The 23,709-nt window shown below is 39.7% G+C and overlaps 1 protein-coding gene across 1 annotated transcript in view; it reads right to left on the bottom strand.

Annotated features, from left to right (window-relative positions):
• myo7ab (myosin VIIAb) overlaps window positions 1-23,709 on the bottom strand; it is a 36,026-nt gene that overhangs the window by 5,391 nt on the left and 6,926 nt on the right. The window contains exons 15-42 of the mRNA XM_028465838.1: window positions 22,942-23,079; window positions 22,699-22,857; window positions 22,442-22,534; window positions 22,263-22,357; window positions 22,073-22,157; window positions 20,992-21,210; window positions 20,024-20,341; window positions 19,203-19,412; window positions 18,443-18,619; window positions 18,280-18,369; window positions 18,065-18,192; window positions 17,604-17,730; window positions 16,612-16,731; window positions 13,437-13,610; window positions 13,128-13,355; window positions 12,652-12,822; window positions 12,452-12,569; window positions 12,225-12,351; window positions 10,908-11,077; window positions 10,638-10,825; window positions 7,240-7,364; window positions 5,897-6,054; window positions 4,758-4,911; window positions 3,448-3,603; window positions 3,264-3,369; window positions 2,946-3,059; window positions 809-896; window positions 604-710 (exon numbers count right to left, since the gene is read on the bottom strand). Of these exons, the coding sequence (XP_028321639.1) occupies window positions 604-710; window positions 809-896; window positions 2,946-3,059; window positions 3,264-3,369; window positions 3,448-3,603; window positions 4,758-4,911; window positions 5,897-6,054; window positions 7,240-7,364; window positions 10,638-10,825; window positions 10,908-11,077; window positions 12,225-12,351; window positions 12,452-12,569; window positions 12,652-12,822; window positions 13,128-13,355; window positions 13,437-13,610; window positions 16,612-16,731; window positions 17,604-17,730; window positions 18,065-18,192; window positions 18,280-18,369; window positions 18,443-18,619; window positions 19,203-19,412; window positions 20,024-20,341; window positions 20,992-21,210; window positions 22,073-22,157; window positions 22,263-22,357; window positions 22,442-22,534; window positions 22,699-22,857; window positions 22,942-23,079 (4,143 nt within the window). The remainder of the gene's footprint in view (window positions 1-603; window positions 711-808; window positions 897-2,945; window positions 3,060-3,263; window positions 3,370-3,447; window positions 3,604-4,757; window positions 4,912-5,896; window positions 6,055-7,239; window positions 7,365-10,637; window positions 10,826-10,907; window positions 11,078-12,224; window positions 12,352-12,451; window positions 12,570-12,651; window positions 12,823-13,127; window positions 13,356-13,436; window positions 13,611-16,611; window positions 16,732-17,603; window positions 17,731-18,064; window positions 18,193-18,279; window positions 18,370-18,442; window positions 18,620-19,202; window positions 19,413-20,023; window positions 20,342-20,991; window positions 21,211-22,072; window positions 22,158-22,262; window positions 22,358-22,441; window positions 22,535-22,698; window positions 22,858-22,941; window positions 23,080-23,709) is intronic.

Below are 23,709 nucleotides of genomic sequence, written 5' to 3'. Positions count from 1 at the left end.
CGACATTTACAAGCGTTGGGAAAACTCCATGTTCCGTTATTTCGAGACAGTCCACCGCCTCCTTTCCTTCAGCCCGCCTTCATTCATACATACTCGCAGTGGGCGTGTCAGCAGCCTGGAACGGAGAATACGCGTATGAGAGGAGTGCGTAACTGCAGGCGCGCAAAAAACGCTAAAGTCCAGACGGGAGAATAGATCCCTATATGTACAAAAGTATTTGGCCACACTTTTATATGATGTTATGCTTTCAAATTTGTGGCAACAGTTTGAAAAAGCCCCCTTGTTATTCCAACATGACTGTGCCCCAGTGCAGCAGATTTCAACCCCATCCAGCACCTTTGGAAAAAAATGGAACAAGGACCTTAACATCAGTGCCTGACCTCATATATGCTCTATAAAATGAATTCCCACAGAAAAACTCCAACATCTGATAGAAACCCTTCAGAGAAAATTGGAAGCTGAAATTTGAAAACATTCCTTTCATTTGTCTCAATACTTTTTTCCATACAGTATAAATACTTGAATATATTCTCTGAAACATTTGAATGATCATCACTAAAAGTTCTCCACGTTGTGCATTTTGGACAGTGAGAAAAACCTTACTTGGTAGTAGTGGAATATGGAGTCAGCCATGGAGTCTTTTCCCGGCACTGTATTCGTCCAAAGCTTCTTCATAAAGAAAACCTGATAAGTCAGTGAAGGAACCACGCCTTCAAACCCAAAAAGAACATTTTAAATAAAAAAAAACAAACTGTGAAACATTAAGATGAGCTTTAAAAAGCTTTCAGGGGGAGATATTTTCTTTTACCATCTTTAACATGTCTGGCTTTCTTTATCCAGTCAGTCAGGTGCCTCACGAAGTCGAAGAAAAAGTCGCCGTCTGGAACGCTGATGACCTGGAAGTCCAAAGTATGACATTAAAAATATCTGAGAATGAAGTAATGTCCACAAAGAAATGCAGAGTTTCTAAATCCCAGAATGTTCTCTTCCTGTGGATCCTGATCACAGTCACAGGGTGAGAAAAGAAAAGTTAGAAACTCCACTGAACCCAGCTGATGTGTTTTAGGAGAACATGCAAACTCACTTAACCTCAGTGTTCTTGCTTTGAGGCAGTGTTGTTTACCTCAGCAACGTTTACATTGCAGAGCAAAGTGCACATAGAAGCAACCATTGGTTTAAAAAAAAAATATATATATATATATATGTTTCAGTGCATGAAAGTCTGTGCAGACGCACAACACACGGACACGCCCAAGATACACCAAATATACTGAATATATGCACAAGATATAGTGAATACAAAATTAAATTAATTTCGGTACAACAAAATAAAATAGAGGAAAATAAAAATAGAAAAATGAAGGAGAATACAAATAAAATAAATTAAAAATGTAAAATAAACAAAATAAAGAATTGAAAATAAAATAAAAAATAAAATAAAAGTAGAACAAATTTTAAATAAAAATAAATAAAGGGTACTCTGACAGTGCATGCACATAAAACGCTCTGAGGGGTGAAAACAAACATAAAAACAGTATCAAAGTCAATTAAGTAAAAATATTTTAGTCATACCGTAAAACACTCCTATACTAAAAGTGAGTGGACCGTTTTATATCTTAGTATCTTATGAACTGCACATTTCTCCATCTACTATTACTCAATGGTTGCTGGCATATCACAATACCGGAGTCTACCAACGGGTTCGGGTGTTGCCGCCACGACAGCCGCAGCACCGATCAACCGCCTCAACAACAGAGGATCATGTTAAACTCTTAAACCTGTTCGATGCTAAAGAAGACTAGTTTTGGACGATGCAGTTCTAGATAGGGGCCAAACCCGTGGGGCCCGAGGACCACGTATGTAAGCATGTGCTAGGAACCCTATTGTAATCACTCTGATTTTTATTATTATTTTTCAACCGGTGCCCTTTGGAGGGTTGGTCCAGACCCCTCCATGTACCTGGGATGCAAAAACTCACATGTCCACCAGCAGGTGGCGAAAACCTCCTTTTTCGAACTCTTCCTTGGGGTGTTGTCCAATAAGCGTGAAACTTGACATGTAGAGTCTTCCTTTGGATTTGATCTAAAGTTGAGTAATGAATTTTGTTTCGTCCAAATATGCGCAAATTATTATCAAGTAAAGTTTTCTAGCTAGCTATAAAAACGTGAACTGTTGCATATCTCGTTCAAAATAAAAAAAAAGCCACTAGGGGGCACTGCAATTATGAGAAATGTATATCTCTTAAATAGCACGACCGATTTTTACCACATTGGTGGGTATGACCCTGGGTCGCTCCTGGGGCCGTATCTCGAAGTTAATCACGATTGGTCAAAGTGGGCGTGGCTTATTACAACATAAACAACAAACATTTAATTCAGCTGAAGTATTATGTTGAGGGCTGTGAAATTCACAGACCACCCATCCCAAAAAGTGTGCCACTAGGTGGCGCAATAATGGGTGTAAGCGCATTTTGGCCTGTAACTTTCACATTTTAAATCACATCTTCCAAAATTTCATATCCACCTGTTCACTGAAAATGACACGTTGACCTGTGTCCTGACGCTCGCCCCAAGAACGTCATCCTTCGTGACGTACTTCCATGGGCTCCGCAAAAGCTGGGGACTGAGTCGCACGGGAAGGCTTGGCCCCCTTTCATAACTGCTTGCAGTTCTAATTTAATTTTGATTTTAGAATTCATATCTTTTGTCTTCATTATCCTTTAATTCATCTGCAAAAACATGACTAAAACTGTAAATATCCATGTGTATTATATATGTTATTACTACAGTTATATCATCCCATCAGGGCCTTCAACATTCACTTCAGGGCTCTATTGTATCTATTGTTCAGTAAGTGAATTTAATGCTCTCTTTTTTTGAAGACACGTACACTCGTGTTACGCATTGGTGATTACATCCATCGTTGGGATCACTTTGACTTCGCACCTTATCTGTGATCTTGACAAAGAGGCTGAAGCCCTCGGAGGATTTGAGCAGAAGCCGTCCGGAGATACTGTGGCAGAAATCTTTGGCCTTTGTGCTCGACTCCACCTCAAAAACCTGTCGAAAACAGTGTAGCGTGACATTTCACATTGTGAAAATCTAAACTAGTAAATACACAAGATTTCAGGGTGTTGTTTTTTAATATTAAAAACCCCAATCACGATATATACACAGATTTTAGGTCTGTTTAACTTCTTTTTGGCTCTTAATTGTTGTTCAAATGCTTTATATCAAAGAAAAAGGTGTTAAAATGCAACAAACCTCGTCTGAATCATCTGGAAAGTAAACTTTGTGGAAGATCTGCGTGGTTTTGTGCTGAATAGCTTCCACCTCCACTAAGTGAGGAGGATACTTCCTCGACCCGTTTCTATGAGAAATGACAGATGATTCATTACAAAAGGCCTTAACTACAGAATGCTTCAACAGGACGGTGAAAAGCTTTTACCTTAGAGCCTTCTGCAGCCGCTGCATGCAGTCAGGGGCGAGTGGGTAGTGTTTCTTTGCCTGGAGGAACTTCTGCACGTGAGGAAGGAGGATGTTACTGGGAGGAAACAAACCAGTGCAGAGCCACAGAAGCTCCCAGCCCTTCTCCTCACTGTACCTGCAGAGCAGAGAGGGTCTCAAACAAACTGTCCACAGCGTAAAAAATCAAAGGTAAAACATTGATTATTTGCTAGAAGGTTATAGAGTTAAGTTCCAGATGTTTGGGACTGAAGCTGCAGATTCAGTAGTAGTTTACATCTATACTGCACATGGTAAATGTGTGCATTCTATTGCTAAATATTTGGGTATTATGAGGCTTTTTTTTTGTGCAAAAAATTATAAATAAGGAATCAATGCCATTTAATAACAAGAACAGTCATCAACATCCCCCGCCAGATTGGTTGTCATTATAACTCAAACCTTTTCCTAAATTTTTTAAATCTAAGAACTTAGATGTATACATAATAAAATATTATCACTTCAGAATATAATATTACTTAACGGTTTCTAAGAAAAGCTGTTCCCTTTGAAGATACCTCGAAGGGAATTAAAAAAAAACGGCACAAGGGCAATAACTCCGGAAAAAATATTTCCGCACTTCTCATTTTGGAAATCCATCAAGGTATTGACACCCTGAAGCCACACACCGAATTTTGATATCGTTTTTAAACGGTTTCTGAGAAAAGCTGTCCCCTTTAAAGATACCCCAAACAGAGCAAAAAAAAAAATTAGGAAAGGGCAGTAACTCCGGAAAAAATAATTGCACGCTTCTCATCTTCAAACTCTATCAAGGTATTGATACCCTGAAGCCACACCCCAAATTTGGTTATCGTATCGTAAACGGTTTCTGAGAAAAACTGTCCCCTTTAACTCGGACGGACGGACAGACGGAGCTCAAACCTATATCCCCCTTCACACTTTGTGGCGGGGGAAATAACAGCTGGTAAAGAAGCAAATACAAAGAAATAGAGAAAACGTGGAGACAGATAGTACAATGAAAAAGTTGACACATAGTTTAAGTTGACGGGAATCCCAGTTTAATTTTCTAAGGAACTACTCTGACGATAATATGCAGTGATTGTTACCAGGCAGTGTTGTTATTAAAGGCATCAATAAGTAAATCTTTAGTAAAACTATTTGTTTTATGTATATTTCTTGGCTATTTCAGAGTGAATTGAAAACTAAAAATAGTTTAAACCAGATATTTTCATATTATTTTGAAAATGTCACAAAGAAGGCATCAGGCCAGAAAAGAAGAGGTTTGGCTCTCACTTGATGTGGTTGTCGGTGAGCTGCTTTAGAATCTGACAGAAGATCTCGTCCTTGAGCGGCTCGGCCTTCAGCGCTCCCTCAAATATCTGATCCGTGAGCTCGTTGACAGAGCGCACGCGTTTGGACGGGTAGTCGCCCATGTACTTCATCACAGGTACGGATGTGGTTCAGGACAAAAACATTGCAATAGAAAACTACTGTACTGGGGAAGGAGTCGTTGAATTGCAAACATTGCTGTGGTGAATGATCTGATTCATAAACAGGAAATAACTTTAATTCCGTAATTAAATAATGTTATTTAACTTTAACAATAATAATTACATTTTAATAAGGGACCAAATACTTACTTCCATCATATCAATTCTAGTGATTAATGGTTTTACAAGCAATCCACACATTAATGTTTCATTGATTTCCCTGGGTTATTTGTTTGTAATTCTAATTACATATTTGACAAATTAAGGATTTTTTTAAACATTACTTAGATTTCATACATCAAATTTAAAGATGTATTTGTCTGGGGGGGGGGGGGGTAAAATGTAGGTATTAGTCAAAGAATGCAGATGTTTGTCAATCTGACGACGCTTTATTATGATTCTACCAGCATTTGACCACAAGATATCAATAATGAATGACTAGAATACGACCATTAGGAAGCGCAGGAAAGCCCTGTTCTCAGAGCAGGATGGATGATGATTCAGGTTTAATAGAAAAACTTTTAAATCATGCAAGAATGCATATTTTAAAGAGATGGTTCAACATTTTAAAGTTGGAGAACTTTCGGAAAGAAGTGCATAACAAAGCTTGCATTTTTGCCAAATGACGGAAGAGCCTATTGATGACTGAATAATTGGCTTGTTTATTAGAAATCTGATTTTTAAATAGAAAGAATTGCTCAGATTGTTAAAAGATAATAAATAAATGTTAGTGTGGCAATTTATTCTATTTAAATGTTTTTAATATTTGATACTAGATATTTTTATTGTTTTAAATTGCATTTTATCACAAGGTTTATAGTAAATTTGACCTGGGCTATTTGTTACACATTATTAAAGGCTATTCAAGCCTCTGATTAAATTAGAAACTGATGATGTTGTTCTGGTTGTTTCGTCTGTATCCCGCTGCTCTCTAAAGGATATCAATGAAGGCCAGGCAGGCCTCCTGAGAGAGCTCCTCGTGAGGCAGGACCTTCTTAAGCAGGGGCTGTTTGATGGGCTCTCTGCTGCAGGACCACAAACGCTCCTTACCCCGACTTTTGGAGATCATCACTCTGCTGAGCGTGCTCTTGGGAGGAGGCCTGGGAACACACAGGAACAGTTAGCGTAAGCTCTTCTGCTAAGAGCTGCTTCATATAGTCAGTGATAAACACTAACTTCACTAATAAAGTGCTCTACGTTTTTATGGTGCGATGAGTTTGCCACCCTTGACACTAAGCGTTTGCAGGAAGCATGGCAACAGTTAATGGTAGAAATTGAAATTGACTGCAAAATATAGATTATGGCACAGTCACACTATTATAAAAGTCAACACACACTAAAAAAATAATTCTAAAAGATCTATAAATGACAGAAAAGCTGCAGTTTTCATTAAATTCCCAATAATTTACCAGTAATCAAAAAGCAATTTAAACAGAAAACAAGTACATAAAATTTAATTTTTAACATTAGTTTGTAAAATTGAATTTTTATCATCAAAAGTAGAAAGCGATATGTCACAAAAGGAGCGCAGGGTTTTAAGGTATTTATTGCTTTATGTCTGCAATCCACTGAAAATAGGGGTATGACCCAACTTATGGGACCCAATTCACATTTGTGAGCCTCTGTTGTAATATAAATGCACAGTATTATAGGTGTGTAAGTAGCTGTCCTATGTAAGGTTTGAAAACTTGTTTTACTCTCTTTTCTTCACTCTGCTATGGGTTTTTCTCCACAAATAAGTCAAAGTCAAACTTGAACCAAATGTTAATCCAGGAGTGTAGAGTCATTTTAGTTCATGTTCACATTTCTCATTTCTAATGTAGAGAACATTAAAGCAGTGTTACACAGGCAGGCCAACCAACATTAACTGTATCATGCTCTGTTTGTTGTTTATAGATGTAAATAACTATTTACAGAGGAAAAAGAACAAAGGGCACAGAGAGATAGTGAACTGGTCCAAAGATAGTTAGAAACAATTATGACATGCAAGCTCAGACTTGATCACCCTGTAGCTGGCCACCTTTGATGAGGGTGTCTAGTGTTAAAAAGCACCTCCTGATTCAAAGGAACACTACTGATGATGTGTCCCAAATTTACATCCTTCCCATATCTGAGTCACAGCTCGCACGCCACTCTCAAACGGTAAACCTCATGTGACTACCACCTTTTGGCACAAAGTACGGTTTAACATCACGTCCAGTGTTTAATCATTTATTCAGTCGTCGATATCATCGAGGTTTGTAATGTGTCCTCCATTCAGTGACGACTCAGCGGTTACAACTGACCTGAAGTAGTCGTAGGAAAACTCCTCCAGCGTGTAGGCGTTCGTTTTCTCCTCCTGCTCAGACACATTCATTGGGGACAAACTGATGGACTCTCTCCTCTGATCAGGAGACATTGTCACAAGAGCCTAAAAAACCAAGAGAGAAATGAAGTTAAGGTCAAAGAGGATCCAAAGTGGATTAAATCCCAGACTTATGGCTGAACAGAAAGATTCATGTTAGTATATCCTGCACATGGCTTCTGTTTTACGTTGTGACAATGAAGCACGACACCAGGGTTCATCACGTGTCTTTGAAGCTGCCACAAATTGACCAGATTTATGACCTCAAAATAATAATAATTGTTATTTATTTTTTATTTTTTACAGATGCATCAAGGCATTGTGTAATCAGCTTTTTGACACTTCTTAACAATAGAGAAATGAGAACTATCAGTATTTGGACATTTGTTAATTCTAGAGGTTTCCCGATATCGATATCGGCTATCGGTCCGATATCAGCCTGAAAACGAATATCGGATTTCGGATTCAAATTTTATTTATTTATTTTTATTCAATCATAGAATACTGTAGATATTATGTTGAAGGTTAAAATTTATGTAACCAATTGGTTAATCATAAATGGGTCAGTGTTTCTCATCCCTACTATTGCTGAGTATTGTTCTCTGTTTGAGTAACATCACTTGATCAAGCCTTTTCTAACATTCCACACTACAACATAAGTAATTATTATTTTTTTTTTATTAAAAAAAAAAAAAAAGTTTTTTAAAAGTAATAAAAGTATGTCTGACTCATGCTGATATTGTATCGGATCAATATCGGATACGCAAGGCTGCAATATCGGTATCATATTGAAAATGAAAAAGTTGTATCGGGACATCCCGAATTAATTCCATCATGCACTGTAGCACATTTAGTATTGATATTAATGTCCTTGTAATATTTGGTGGTTCACATCATTCATTTGTATCGTCTACATCAGTGGTTCCTGAACTTTTTGTGCCCAAGGTAAACCAAAGGACAAGTGGAAATCTGAAGGTACACCTATTGTGCAAAATAGCCTTTATAACAGGTGTTATCACTCATATCATGTACAATATCTGTAAATGTGCATAATTATTTACTAATGCCAAATAAAATGTGACAAAGACAACTATGTTACTGTTGTTATTTATTAACAAAATATTTCAAGAAAATTGTATGTATAGAGTTTGCCTCTGTATTATGAAATGAGTGCATACAAAGTAGTAAATTAAAAAAATAATTATTTTTGAGTAGTTGTATATTGCAATAATAATGTGTGGTTGTCACAAAATCCCACGGCACACCCGGACTTGCCTCACGGCACACCGTTTGGGAACCACTGGTCTTTATAACTAAAACATGTCTGGCAGTTTTTTTTTTGTTTTTTTTCCACCTTTATTTAACCAGGAAAAAAATCCCATTGAGATTAAAAACCTCTTTTTCAAGGGGGTCCTGGCAAAGAGGCAGCAAAATTACAACACACTGAACAGAAATACATTTACATTACATTAAAATGACAGGCTAACATAAGAATCAAATAAAACAATTACAGACAACTGAGGCAGTCTCAAATTCTCTCAGTTTCGTTTTAAAGGCATTCAAGGATAACAACTCCGTCAGCTTCCAGTCTCTTTGCAGCATGTTCCAAGCACAAGGAGCTGCATGTACAAAGGCTTTTTTCCCCAGCTCTGTGCGGGCAAAAGGAACCGTGAGCAACAGCTGATCATTGGATCTCAGCGCATAAGTGTTCGTACTCCTCTTTGTAAGTAATGTACAGATGTAAGAGGGCAGTAATCCAAGAAGAGCCTTATAAATAAAAGTAAACCACTGACACTGCCTCCTAGTGTACAGGGAAGGCCATCCCACCCGAGAGCACAGCTCACAGTGATGTGTCATGGCTCTACAGTTTGTGATGAACCCCAGAGCAGAAGGATAAACAGAGTCCACCATCAGAAGACATGTACAAGAAGCATTCATATAAAAAAGGTCACCATAATCTAACACAGATAAGAATGTGGCAGAGACAAGGCGCTTCTTTACACCAAAAGAAAAACATGTCTTATTGCAGAAGAAGAAACCCAATTTAAGTTTTAATTTTCTCACAAGTTTGTCAATGAAAAGTTTAAAAGTGAGGGAATCATCAATTACGACACCAAGGTATTTATATTCATGTACCACTTCTATGACATTTCCTTCAAGAGTGGACACGACCGGGGGAGTTAGAGGCACCTTCTTATGACTAGAAAACAACATTAGCTTGGTCTTCTCAGCATTGAGAACCAGTTTTAGATTAATCAGCGAATGCTGGACAGAAACAAAGGCTTTCTGCAGGGAATTAACAGCCTGTTCAAGAGATGATCCGAAGCAATAAATAATTGTATCATCGGCATAAAAATGCATGTTAGCATCAGAAACATTTTGTTCGACATTATTAATGTACAAGATAAATAAGAGGGGCCCCAAAACAGATCCCCGCGGCACCCCCTTGTGAACAGCAACAAATTCAGAACAATGGCCCTCATATTTAATACACTGGGTCCTGTTTTCTAAATAATTTGAAAACCAAGCGACAGTGTGCTCTGACAGTCCAATGAGATGTAGCCTGCATTTTAAAATAGCATGGTCTACAGTGTCAAAAGCTTTAGAGAGATCAATAAAGAGTGAAGCACAGTACTGTTTTTTATCAAGTGCTACAATAATGTCATTTATCACCTTCATAGTAGCAGTGATAGTGCTGTGCTTTTTTCTGAAGCCTGATTGCAATTTAGAGAGGATTTCATTAGAATAAAGGAACTCTTTCAACTGATCACAAACAAGCGACTCCAGGATTTTTGATAAAACACATAAATTTGAAATCGGCCGATAATTGGTAAGAACTGCTGGGTCACAAAAGCTGATTTCCAAACAGATGGAATATCTTTGTTTCTAATTGAAAGATTAAAAAGAATTGAAAGTGGCTCTGCTATAAAATCAGCTGCCAGCTTTAAAAAATAAGGCTCAATCAAGTCAGGTCCAGGGGGCTTTCTGTGGTCTAATGTTTTTAGAGGTTTGTGCACTTCGTGACAAGTAAAAGGATTAAAATTAAAAGGATCTCCAGAAAACATGGAAGATTGTGTGCAAGAATTCCCCGTCGTTATTCCTTTTGAGTCAAATAGAGAACCAGATGATAAAAAATGCTGGTTAAAGCAGTTCAAGACTTCAGTTCTATCATAAACTGGGACTGAGTCTTTAAGTACAAATGTAGGAAGAGTCCCTGTGTTTTTGTTCAAAGACAGGGACTTAATCACTTTCCAGAATTTCGGTGGATTGTTGAGGTTCTCAGTGGTGAAGGACAAAAAGTATCCTGAGTTGTTTCTATATTTATCTGCTTTCACTCACCACTATGTCATACTGAGGCCGGGTGATGGTGGGTAGAACGTAGACGCAGTCAGCAGGGAAGTTTCCTCTTTGTTTGCTTCTGTCGTTGATGCCGTGAGCCCATCCTGAGTTCATCACGCACTCTCCATTGTGCTCATCCAAAATGATCAAATCCCCTTTGGAGAAACTCAGGAAGGAGGAGTCGACCCCTGCTGTCATCCAAAGGTCAAAGAAAAATAATCAGACACCGGCTCATGAATGGTTGTTTTTGAAGAGCTGACTGAGTCTCACCTGGGGTCGGGCAGTCCAGCAGTCCCACCACGTACTTGGACCTTTTGCGTAGGCCCTCGAGGAAGGAGACCACCAGGTCACGGATGTCCTCTGCGTTGTTGGAGGTGAACGTGTATTCATCACCTTTGATGGTGGCTAAAGTGAAACTCTGACCCTGGAGCTTTCCTCCTCTGGAAAACAACATTTTTAAAGACATTATTACAAATACAGACAGGAAACAAGTCCAGTGTTGGTTCCAACAGGGCTGATGAATATCTGACAGAAAGATAAAAACGTCAGCTTTTATTATAATAGTATTAACATTTATACAACACTATATCTGTTTTGCTTTGGTTGGCATTTCTTAAAACGAGGCACAGCAAAGACATGTCATAGGGCATGATTTACTAAGATCCCACACAAAGAGCACAAAATCAATTGTTCGTGCTAAGCAGATTATAAAAGGCGCAAAAGTGGTGAAGACCAGCCGATATGAATTTGAAGTGTTTTGCGTTCATGTGGAAGAGCAAAGTGGCTGCAAGTGCAAGGTGAAAAGTTGGAGGTTTTAATGGAAGAGGGGAATAAAATGAAATATTCTTGAATCTAAGTCTGTGAGAAAGTCAATGCTGTGTGGAAAATAAAACAAAGAGAGGATGAAGGTGGACAGATAGAAGTAGAAGAACAATGGAAAATGAATAGTTAATCAAAAGGATTTCATTACTTGTAATTTAACGATTTCATGAACGCTGACTCAGCAGAAAATATCAGTTCTCTCCATGTCCAAATGTGAATAAAGCCGTGATGGAAGAGACCGCATCCACCGCTATCAGCTACAGCTATGCTAAATCACATTGATCTGTTAGCATATCCTCCTCCTGGCAGAGACTCCCAGATTATTTATTAGAGTCACTAATCGCACTAAATAGATCGCTGGTGTCATTTTTTCCATGTTGATGGATTAGGGTTGGCAGGGTTATTAAAACATGTGTTTGTGGTTTGTGTGTACTGTCAAGTAGCGCACGCTTTTAGGAAATAGGAGTAGAAACTTTTTCCTTTGTGCACTTTTATTTTGTAATCACTTAAAGCTTAATAACATGTTGCTAACATGACTCTAATGCAGACGCTTTCCCATCTTATTTTTTTTATATCAACCAATGATACTATATTTTCTTTAATTTTTTTTATGCAATTAATCATGTTTTTCTTATCATTTATTTATCCAATTTATTACTTTTTTCATTACATATTAAATCTGGAATATTCCTTCCTTTTAGTTCTGTGCACCGTGTCACTTCATCCTGTTTGTGTTCTGTGTTGATTGATCATGACATACAGTACCTGCTACTGGACACAGCAGTGATCTCTGGGAAGGAAAGCTCAAGGAGAACCTGCTCCTGTTCGTCTACAAAGTAAACACCAGTCCAGTTCACTGCCACGATCACGTCATTCTTAGGAAGACTTGGTCCTACACAATCACGTTGTTTAAAAAAAAAAAAAAAAAAAAGGGTCAAAGCTCCTGAAATCCTACAGCGACACAGATTAAGACATAGATGCTTGTTACCAACCTGAGAATTTAAAGGCCTCGTAGAATCTTGAGAAAAGCAAAGGCCACTTTAAACGTGCAAAATCCACCACGTCCTCCTTCACTCTCTGTCCGTTTGGCCTCCTCTTTGTGTGTATTCCCTGTGAAAGTGAAACTTCAGTTAAAAGTTCCCACAGCAGGGAGCAGGTGACGGTTGATTTAGGTACATGTAATGGTAGAAACCTTTTTGTGGGCGTTGACAATGAGTTGCATCCACTTCTCTGCAGTCTTGGTGGAGTTGATCTCTCTGTCGGGAATGTATGACGGGATGAGGGTGAGCAGGCGATCCTGGAGGACTTCAGAGCCGTAGTCCACAAAGTACTGCTGGGAGGCCAGCTCTGCCAGTTCCTCCTCCTTTGAAACAGGATCACAAAAAAACAGCTCAATAGTTTGAGTTTGAAAGTCTTTACATTCTAGAAATGTTGGTTCTCTATAAAACTTCTGCTTAAAAATGTGGCCTATACTGTTACATTCTGAATTATAGCAGACACGTTATTGTATTTTTCTTATTCAGGGCTGATAATAATATAAAGCCTCACCAGCTAAAAACCACATCATCAGCTGAACTAATCTCCTTAAAACAAAACCAAATATCTGTCACTAAAGTTTGTATTTTTAAATAATTAACAGAAACTGACACCACACAGCTAATGTAGTACCTTCTCGCAGCGGTACTCTCCAAATTTCACCCCTCGGACTATCTGCTGGTAGATGAGGTTTGTAGACACGAGGTCCTCGGCCGGATTGTGCCATGGGTGGAAGATCTCCTTCCTGAAGAAGAGCCTCCATGGAGCGTTCCTCTCCTGAGCGCCCTGCTCCTTAGCGTACTGCTCACACTGGGAAACGGCGTCCATCACGTGGTCGCTGCCGCTGCCCAGCGATGACACCTGAGGAGAACCGCATCATCAACTTCACGTGTTTCCCTTTCATCCGACGCATCTGATGACAGGATGTCGTTTGGGCCTCACCTTGTCAAACAGGGCGATGTACAGCGAGAAGCCAAAGCGATCCCTGAGGTCGATCTTGTCTGCGAGGGCGTTGCAGAGCTCACTGGCTGTGGTGGCCGAGTCTGCCAGCAGCGTCTTCGTGGTGCCGTCCATGAACGTGACCGGGAGCATGATGGGCTTTTTGGACTTTGTAGCCTGAGCACCAAATAAACAAAGCGCAGATCAGACTCCTTCATGGTGAGCAGTTCAGTCCACGTAAAGCTGTCACTAAATAAGGACAGATAACTAAATAACCGCGACCGAGCAAAAAGAACCAATCAGAGCCAGGATTGTGTTTGATGGACTGTCTGACAGCTGTTGCTCACAGGCCCCGCCCCTTTCCCGGAGCTAGAGCGCCGTCTTTTTTTACAGTGTATGGTCTGGAGGAGTAGAAGATGAAATTGGTGACTTTTCTGCTTGAAAGGTAGTTACTGCTGCTTGATTTACATTATGTTTGATTTGTTATTGTTACACTAGAACTCTGTGGTGCATGGTTTGTTCATGTGCGCGCAGCAGCCTCTGTGTGGGCTGCTGTAAGTGACACTGAGTTGTTGCTAAGGTTTGTGCACATAGACAGAGAGAAGCACTGCAGTAATATGCAACAGAGCATGTTATATTACCGTGATGTTGCTGTTGGACTAACGTTAGCTTGTTAGCTCCTCTGAGGGAGGGACTTTGGAAAGTTTGGAGGCAGGGCAAGAGAGCAGCGGGGAGGAAGGGGGAGAGAGGGATCTGAGAATTGCAGACTGCACCTTTAAACTTCTTAAACAAAGGTTTAAAATGTAGGCAAAATAGCATTTAAACAGTATTTAAGAATTTTAGATAGTTGTAAAAGGAGTATTTAGTTATATTTAGCTACACATGTAGATATTTGTTTTCATATACCAAATCTTTACACTATAAGCTGCTGCTCATTCACTACTATTTATTTAAAGAGGGAGGGAGGAACCTATGGGCCGGAGCAACATATCTGTGAATTTTTCAGGCAGCAGCACCATTTAGTGAGTACAAAGTCTAATTGCATTTCCCTGTGAATGCATGGGGGGTATACATACAATTTCCCACAATGCATTTTGGACATAAGAAGCTTCTATCTGCTCCTTCTTGAACAAATTTTTCTTTTCATTTTTAATGGCGATAGTCTATTGTATATCGATTGTTTCATGTACGTATATATTGACGTAGTTTTATTTATTTATATTCTGTTATATCCAGTATTTTTTCTTAAAAATCAGTTCGAGACAAATAAAAGCAACTTGGGATGTCTGTTTTAGCCCGAGGCAAGGCAAGGCAAGGCAAATTTATTTGTATAGCGCATTTCATACTCAAGGCAACTCAATGTGCTTTACATGATAAAACATTCAATTGTTTAAAATCAATAAGAACATTTAAAATCATCAATAAAATCAATTAAAATCATCAGTAAAATCAATTAAAATCATCAGTAAAATCATCATTACATCAACAACATGACAAAAAATCTCTCTCTCAATCATATGCAGTAGAGAAAAAAAGTTCCTTTAACTTTGATTTAAAAATGTTCACATGTGATGCTGGCCTCAGCTCTGCTGGCAGTTTGTTCCACTTCTTTGCAGCATAACAACTAAAAGCAGCATCACCATGTTTACTGTGAGCTCTGGGCTCCACTATCTGACCTGTGTCCATAGATCTGAGAGACCTGCTGGGTTCATACCTGACTAACATGTCACTGATGTATTCTGGACCAAACCCATTCACAGATTTATACACCAGCAGCAGAACTTTAAAGTCTATTCTGAGGCTGACTGGGAGCCAGTGTAAATACTTTAAAACTGGACTAACATGTTCTGACCTCTTTGTTCTGGTTCAGACCCGAGCTGCAGCTTTCTGAACCAGCTGTAGCTGTTTGATGCTCTTTTGGGGGATTCCTGTCAGAAGACCATTACAATAGTCCAGTCTGCTGGAGATAAAAGCATGGGCCAGTTTCTCCTGATCTTTCTGAGCCATTAAACCTTTCACTCTGGAGATGTTCTTTAGGTGGTAGAAGGCTGTTTTTGTGATAGATTTAATCTGACTGCTGAATGTAAGATCTGAGTCAATCAGAACACCAAGGTTTTTGACTTGGTCTTTAGCTTTTAAAGATCGAGACTCAAGATAATTGCTGACAGCTTTCCTCTTTTCCTTGTTACCAAAGACAACGTGGTTTAGTTGAAGGAAGTTTTCACTCATCCAGCAGTTTACTTTTTCTAAACAGTCACACAACACCTCAATGGGACCATAGTCATCTGGGTTCAGTGATAGATATAGTTGTGTGTCATCTGCGTAGCTCTGATAATCAACCTTACAGTTCTGTAAAATTTGTCCTAAAGGAAGCATGTAAAGGCTAAACAGAAGAGGTCCAAGAACAGATCCCTGAGGAACCCCACAGGACATTATTAATCTGTCAGATTCAAAGTTTTCATTGCTTACACAATAGCTTCGCTCCTCCAAGTAGGACTTAAACCATTGCATTACTTTTCCATTTAGTCCAACCTATGTTTGCAATCTGTGCAACAAAATTGTATGATCTACAGTGTCAAATGCAGCACTGAGATCCAATAGCATGAGAACAGATACTTTTCCTGAATCAGTGTTCAACCTTATGTCATTGATCACTTTGATAAGAGCAGTTTCAGTGCTGTGATGAGAATGAAAACCTGACTGAAATTTATCAAATATTTTGTTGAATGTTAAGAATTGACTCAGTTGGTTGAAGACCACCTTCTCAATGATCTTGGCCATGAATGGAAGGTTGCTGATTGGTCTATAGTTAGCCAGTATAGAGGCATCCAGTGTTCTGGAGGAACTTAACTCTAGATTTTTCCGCTGAAATTGTACATCTACTTTGGAAACATCCTAAATTCTGGTGGGATTTATGATCTAGAAAATACTGTACTCAAACAGGAAAAAGTAAACAAAATGACAATTTTCAAGACCATTATGATGAAAAAAGTGATTTCAACTTGAGAACTGTCCCTCCCTGACATTTAACACATACATTTGAAATGAAGTGTTATCCACTCATGTTTTATATATACAACAGCCTAAATCTCTGTAGCTGTAGACACAGGATAGAGTTAAGGTTGGATTGGAAAAAATGATAACATAATTTGTAACAACGAGTGTTTCACTTTAGTACCTGCAGTTCCAGCCAAGATGGCGGCTGAGTTCGAGTGCGGTTGACAAACGTTCTCCGCAGACGTTCTTCACAGTACGGAGCATAACCAGGAGGACCGTTAATCAGGAACGTCCGCAGATACTGACAGCAGGGTACAGAGAGATATTTATGGGTGAAATGAGTACTAATAAAATCACAATGTTAACATTAGTTGTAAAGAAAACATTTAGCCTATTAAAATATGCAGACACTGACATTTTGCTCAAATAAATGAAGACATGCAACACAAAAACCATCCAAAATGGTTTTGTCAAAAAACAGATATAAATCTTTAAAGTGCAACGTGGACTCTGTGGGTTAATGTTGTTTCCATTGGGTTTAGTGGTGCACTGCGTTACATTTTCTGTTTACAGTGATGTAAGCTATGATGGTTGTGAGTTCAAGTCCCAGTGGTTCATGGTTTTGTTTTAATCATATTTTATTTGAGCTGGGTTTTCATTTCTCTATTTCTGTGTGTGGGTCAGAGCCTCTTCTTGTGTAATGCATCCCTTGTCTTGTCTGTGTGAAAGAGGTGGATCACTCTCTCTTCACTTCTGTTCTCTGACAGGTGCAGCCCAATGTCCCGATTACCCTCACTATTTAAGCAGTGCTTGAACAGAGTGTGGCTGCCGGTACATTGTTGTGCTCCTTGTGTTTTCATTTCCTGGTTTCTAACAGTTTTATTTCCTTATTTTTGTGTTCTTTTGGACATGATTTTATCCTCACAGTGAATGCACAGGGAATAAGCAGGAACGGATCACGAGTCAGAGATGAATGATGAAAAAATAAACTTCAACAGTTTGTCTGGATTATTTCCTTCTTAGTAGATTCCAGTTTCTTGCATTTCTTAATTCTTTTCGTATTTTCTGAAACAGCATGTTATTAAAATCTGGTTTGAGACCGTATGACTTTCAAAATTACAGTATTTAAAAACTGTACCGCTTTCTCTTTGATATTAAAAGTGAGTTCCTCACCTTGACAAACTTTTCTGAAGGGGAGAAGCAGCCAACGCAGAGTGACAACAGGATCCATCCTCGGGCGTGGCTGCTTTTGGACGGGTTCTGTGTGAGCTGTTTGCAGATCTGACAGTAGATCTCATCCCTGATGTGAAGAAATGCTTGATTAAGTTCATCCAGGACACAGAAGCACAAGCAGTCTTAAATGTAGAACCATTACATGTCGCCATAAATGCTACAGAAACAACTTAAAGGTCAGGGTTTCTATTAGAGCTCATTGTTCCTGAGGAAACACTGACATTTGCTCCAGTGTGAAGATATATTTATTCTTTGAGGAGATCTGAGGTTAATTGTAGGGTAAATGAACCAACTTGACATCTTTGACTAAATCCTGCAAACCGCCCCAATCCACCAAGCTGTATAAAACTGCAAACTTGACAAGTCTAAAACAGAAACTAAAGCTTGTGCTCCTGAGATACCTGAGGGTTGGCCGCAGGATGCCGTTGCCGATGATGAAGTGAAGCTTTTCCAGGTTGGAGGTGGGTCTGTCCTCCAGCATGCTGTTGCCCTGAAGGCCGTAGTCTCCTTCAGTGAGACGCCTCGTCACCTGCCATGAAAAATGCACAAAAAGCAACAGGGACGGTGTCAGTATATCATTAGGAGAGCAGACTAGTAGCTAAAGCTATAGTCGCACCTCTTCTGTGATCTTGGATTTCCTCTTCAAAGTAAGAGACACCAGTTTATGTCTGACGCTGTTCCTCTTTTGCCCGTCGATGGAGCTGTTCTGTAGAAACAAACACATGTTGACAAATTGCTTTCAGGGTTGTGTTACAGACCTGACCTCCACAGCCTCTCACCTCCCCCTCGACCTGTAGCTCCTGCAGTTCCCTCTTGTACGTCCTCTTGCCGAGGGTTTCATAGATCTTGGTCATTACAGGGATCTTCTCGCTGCCGTCGTTGATGACCAACTCACACTTTGGTTCGGGGAGGTCGCCCATGAACCTCAGCACAGTGATCCACACGGCTAGCGCTGCCTATTGAAGGACAGAGCGAACAACAAGACAGTCATCAACATCACCCGCCAGATTGGTTGTCATTATAACTTACAACTTTTTCCTAAATGTCCTAAATCTAAGAATTTAGATTATGCATAAGAACATATTATCACATCAGAATATATATAACTTATATATAACTACTAACTAATATAACTACTAACTATCTTAAACGGTTTCTAAAAAAAGCTGTCCCCTTTGAAGATACCTCGAACATAGTAAAAAAAAAGGGCAATAACTCTGGAAAAAATAATTGCGCACTTCTCATTTTCAAACTCCATCAAGGTACTGATACCCTGAAGCCACACATAAATTTTGGTTATCGTATCTTAAACAGTTTCTGAGAAAAGCTGTCCCTTTTAACTTGGACGGACGGACGCACAGACAGACGGAGCTCAAACCTATATCCCCCTTCACACTTTGTGGCAGGGGAAAATAATATCTGTTTATAGAGAACCAATGGCAGGATGATGAAAACTATAACTAAAATACAGTACATGCGATTGTTATCACAAACATAAAAACTAGACCAGAAAAGTTCAGAGGTTGGGATCCGCCTCACCAGCTGGTCTCCTTCATCCTCGTGGAAGAGCAGAGGCTGTTTGAGTGGCCGTCTGATGTACGTGTGAGTGGAGACACCCTGAAAATAAGTGGCTGCAAACTTGGAGAACTTGTACTCCGATAAATCCTCCTCTTCTTCATCAGGCAGTGGCAGAGCTTCATTCACCAGCTCTTCTTCAGCATCTTCAACACAAGGTCTGTTTTCCAGGTCCTGTAAAGGTACATTGACATTTGAGGAGTTTGGGGAGACAAAGCTGAAGCTTAAAGGATCACCAAGGTTGGAAGTCTCTGGACTCCAACCTGTATGAGGACCAGGATGATAGACCTTCAAACTACCGTGGTCCTGGTTCCTGCACAGGTTCAGGTACAGACTTTGCAAACCTGCTTTTTTTTTAGAGAATTACAGGTTAAATTACAGGTTAAACATCTGCTTTCCTAGGATGTAAGTACGTAAGCTATCTTTTAAAAGCAGAATATAGTTATTTTTGGGAGTCATTTTGTGTTTGTGTTATTTGGGGTCTTTTCATCATTCTGTGTATTTTTGTGTAATTTGGAGTCATTTTGTGTTTTGTCGTCGCTTTGCGTCATTTTGGGATATTTTTCTGTTGTCATTTTGTGTAATTTTTGGAGTCATGTGTTTTGTGCTGTTCTATATTCTCACCAAATGTTCTACTGTGCTACACAGTAATAAATCATAAAAAACAAAACAAATCATAAGCATTTCGTGCTTGTGTAATTTTTACACATGGTCAAATAACAATTTAATGACAGCACAAAGATGAATGTGTCCCCTCGTCCCTGTATAAATTGGCACATCTGTACCTCAAAGCCTGCTGGTGCTTGTCCATCCTGATTGGGCAATGGCCCGGAGTTCCCCAGAAAGCCAAACATGCGGTCGACCATGTCAGAGTGATCGACGGGTTGTTCCTTGTCCCTCTCCATCTGCTCCAGCAGCTCCTTCTTTCTCCTCGTCTCCTGCTTCTCCTCCCGCTCCCGCTCCTCCTGCTGCTGGGCCAGCTGCACCAGACGCTCTTGGTGCTTCCTCTCGGCTTCCACCTTGGCCCGGCGCGCTGTCATCTGGTTCCTCAGCTGTTCTTCCTCGGCCAGGCGCTGCCGATCAGCTTCCAGGCGATGCTGCAACTGTGAGAGGGGAACGGAGGAATCAAGAGCTCACAGAGGCATGCTGGGACAGGATCATTTGATGCTTTTCAGTCAGAATTATAATAATAATTTGCAAATGTGTAAATTCTTTTGAAAGTGTGAATGATTTATTTCCTATTCCTAAGGATGAACAGGAAATACTGCCTCATTTTCATGCTACAGCAGCTTTGCTCTTCCTCTGATCTGTCATGGGCTAGAATGCCAGCCTCGTCCCAATGGTGGAGCATTAAATAACAAACTGACATTGAACAAAAAAGGTACAAAATAGTCTGATTTATTTTATATTTGGCACTCATTCAGAACAGAAAGACATTAAACATACACAAACATTTTTAGATAGTCATCAAACTAGTTTAAGACAAAGTTGTATCAAAAATAACAAAAATCAAACAATAAACAAACAGTAAACAGTTAGTCATCAAATAATCCAGCTCACAAAGTAAACTGTACTAACAAAGTACAGAGAGCATCAGCTTATTTACGGTGATAAAATCTTTGGAGGTTCAGTACCTGGTAAGATAAGGCATGGTATTTATCGTCAGTATGAACCCCCCTTAGCACCCCTCCCCCTCTCTTACAGGCGGCACAACATGAGAGAGGTAGCAGTAATAAATGTGGTAACTCTTTACCTCTGCCCTCAGCCTCTGGCAGAGGCGTCTGGCTATCATGCCCCTGGTGAAGGCCTGGATGGTCACCACGGCGCGAAGGCGGCGCCAAAAAGCCTGTCGGAGGAGGAAGCCCCGGCAACGGGCCTGGATGAGGGTGATGCGGCGGCGAGTCAGTCTATAGCTTCTGTAGTGTTTCCTGGATCTGTAGACGGCCTGGAGACGCACGAAGCCCGACTGCATCTGAAGCAGCAAGACAAACAAGGGATCAGGATTGGATTGGTTTTTATTCATCCATCCATCCATCCATCCGTACATCCATCCATCCGTACAATGTACAGTTGGTGAATTTGACCAATTTTGGGTGAGTAACTAGTTTCCCGCCATACACAATCAACAGCAGGCAAACAGGATAAAGTGACCATAGAGACTAAATAAATATAGAAAAAATATACAAGTAAATAATTAAATAAAACTTACATACATAGTAAATAAGTGGGCAACTATTACTCCTAAAACTTAAATTTGTATATAAGTATGTAGAAAGTTAAATAAATATATAAGTAAATACATAAAAACAAAGCTAAGTAAATAAATCAGTTAAAATGAATAAATACATGGATAAAAGAATAGTTAAATAAATAAAGTTTAAAGACGTATGTACGTAAACAAGTAACAAACGAATGAGTACAAAGTTAAATACATATGCAAATAAACAAAAAGTACAAAGTTAAATACATATGCAAATAAACAAAAAGTACAAACTTAGATAAATCAACAAATACATAAATAAATATATGAATAAATAAATAAATGGGTAAAAGACTAAGCAAATAAGTACACAAATAAATAAATAATAAAGGAAATGACTAAATAAATAAATAGAAATGAGATAAATGAAAGAAAATCAGTGAAAAATCTTTAAAGATGTTAAAAACAAATAAAAACCATAAAACAAATTAAAGGATAAAAAGGAAAAGGAGTGGGGAAACCACCCTAAAAAACAGGAAACTGATTAAAATATCAATTAGTACTCTCCTAGCTCTCATCAAACTTCTTTAACAAATGATAACGAAGATGTTACAATAATGTTTTCATTTCTTACCTTTTGGTATTTCTTCCTGCATCGATAGCCTCTCCACACCTTCTGGATAAAGATCACTGAGCTCTTCAGCTTCAGGAAGTTTGTCCTATGAGGAGTGAATGGGGGATGATACTTTAAACTTTATTCAAATCAATGTTTAAAGTAAGGTCATATACTGTAAGCCACCCCTGTGGATGTCCCATAGGCTCACCTTTGTTTAAAGCCACGCACAGCCTTCTGGATGAGGATGACTTTGTCAGTGATGGCCTTGTCTCGCTCGATCTCCAGCTGCATGTCGTGGTGATCCTGCATAAAAACAGATCATAGTGTGCATTAAGCGTGCGCGAAAGTCCAGAGCCGGAGCTCATTTGGTCAGGAGAACAAACAAACCTTCAGAAATATTTTGGTCTTTCCGATCTGCCAGTCGTCGTGTTTCCCAAGTCGGGCCTGAACTATCTGCATGCAGGTCCCTCGTAAGTCCTCCTGGAGGAAAGGAAGAAGATTGAAGTGCATTTTCCTCTTCTGTGGTCGCACTAGCTCATATTATTGTCCTACATCATGTCCTAAGCAGATATATTTAGAACCTAAAGCAAAACGTTCAAGATATCAATCCAAGTCTTGTATGTACTAGGGTGGAGATCCTTAACCTGTATGTGAGCAGGTTTGACTCCAGGCATCAGGACTCTGTAACGTTCTACAAACTCAGCAAAGCTGTATCTGATTGGATAGCCGGCCCTCCTAATCCGGATGGTCTCCATCATGCCGGAGTAACGCAGCTGACGAATACACAGCTCTCTGTCAAACAGCTGAGAGAGATCAGTGTTAATAAACATCCACACTAGAGGCTTCAATCTCAGCCCTAGACTAACAGCCCACAGGCCCACACTCACCATCGGCTTCTTGAACTCGTTGGGTTTGATGCAGCGCACGAAGAAGGGCTGACACACGCTGAGCGTCCTCATCAGCATCTCCAGGGAGCGTTTGAACTGGCTGCTCAGAGTAGGAGAGCGCTTCCTTGTCTCTATGCCCTGCACACAGAAAGACAGGGTTTCTCGCACACACTTCTGACATGCTTATCCTTGTTCTGGGTCTGCTGGTGTCTATAGCTCTCACCGCTGGGTGGGGTACACCTCAATGAACCTGACTATACCCTGCTGTACCTTCATTCTGTGGTAATGATTTGTTCATTTTGAAGTTATTATATTACCTTGAGTGGTAAAGCACATCATGTGTACTGTTTACAGCAAACAAAATGAGGCTTTCAAAGAAAAGAACGCGGCCCGTACAATCAAACATGGCGGAGGTTCATTGATGTTTTGGGGTTGCTTTGCTGCTTCTGGTACTGGTACTGGATGCCTTGACTGTGTGCATGGCATCATGAAATCTGAAGACTACCTAAGACTTTTGAGGCACAATGTAGGAAAGCTGGGTCTCTGTCAGAGGTCATGGGTCCTCCAGCAGGACAATGACCCAAAGCACACTTCAAAAAGCACCCAGAAATGGCTTAAGACAAAGCGCTGGAGAGTTCAGAAGTGGCCAGCAATGAGTAAAGATCTAAATCCCATAGAACACCTGTGGAGAGATCTCAAAAGAGCAGTTGGGAGAGGCCATCCTTTAAATCTAAAGGACCTGGAGCAGTTGGCAAAAGAAGAGTGGTC

This window comes from Gouania willdenowi, chromosome 14 (assembly GCF_900634775.1).
Source record: "Gouania willdenowi chromosome 14, fGouWil2.1, whole genome shotgun sequence".
Lineage (NCBI taxonomy): Eukaryota > Metazoa > Chordata > Actinopteri > Blenniiformes > Gobiesocidae > Gouania > Gouania willdenowi.
Note: the sequence above shows the minus strand (reverse complement) of the source record. Positions and strands in the feature narration are given on the sequence as shown.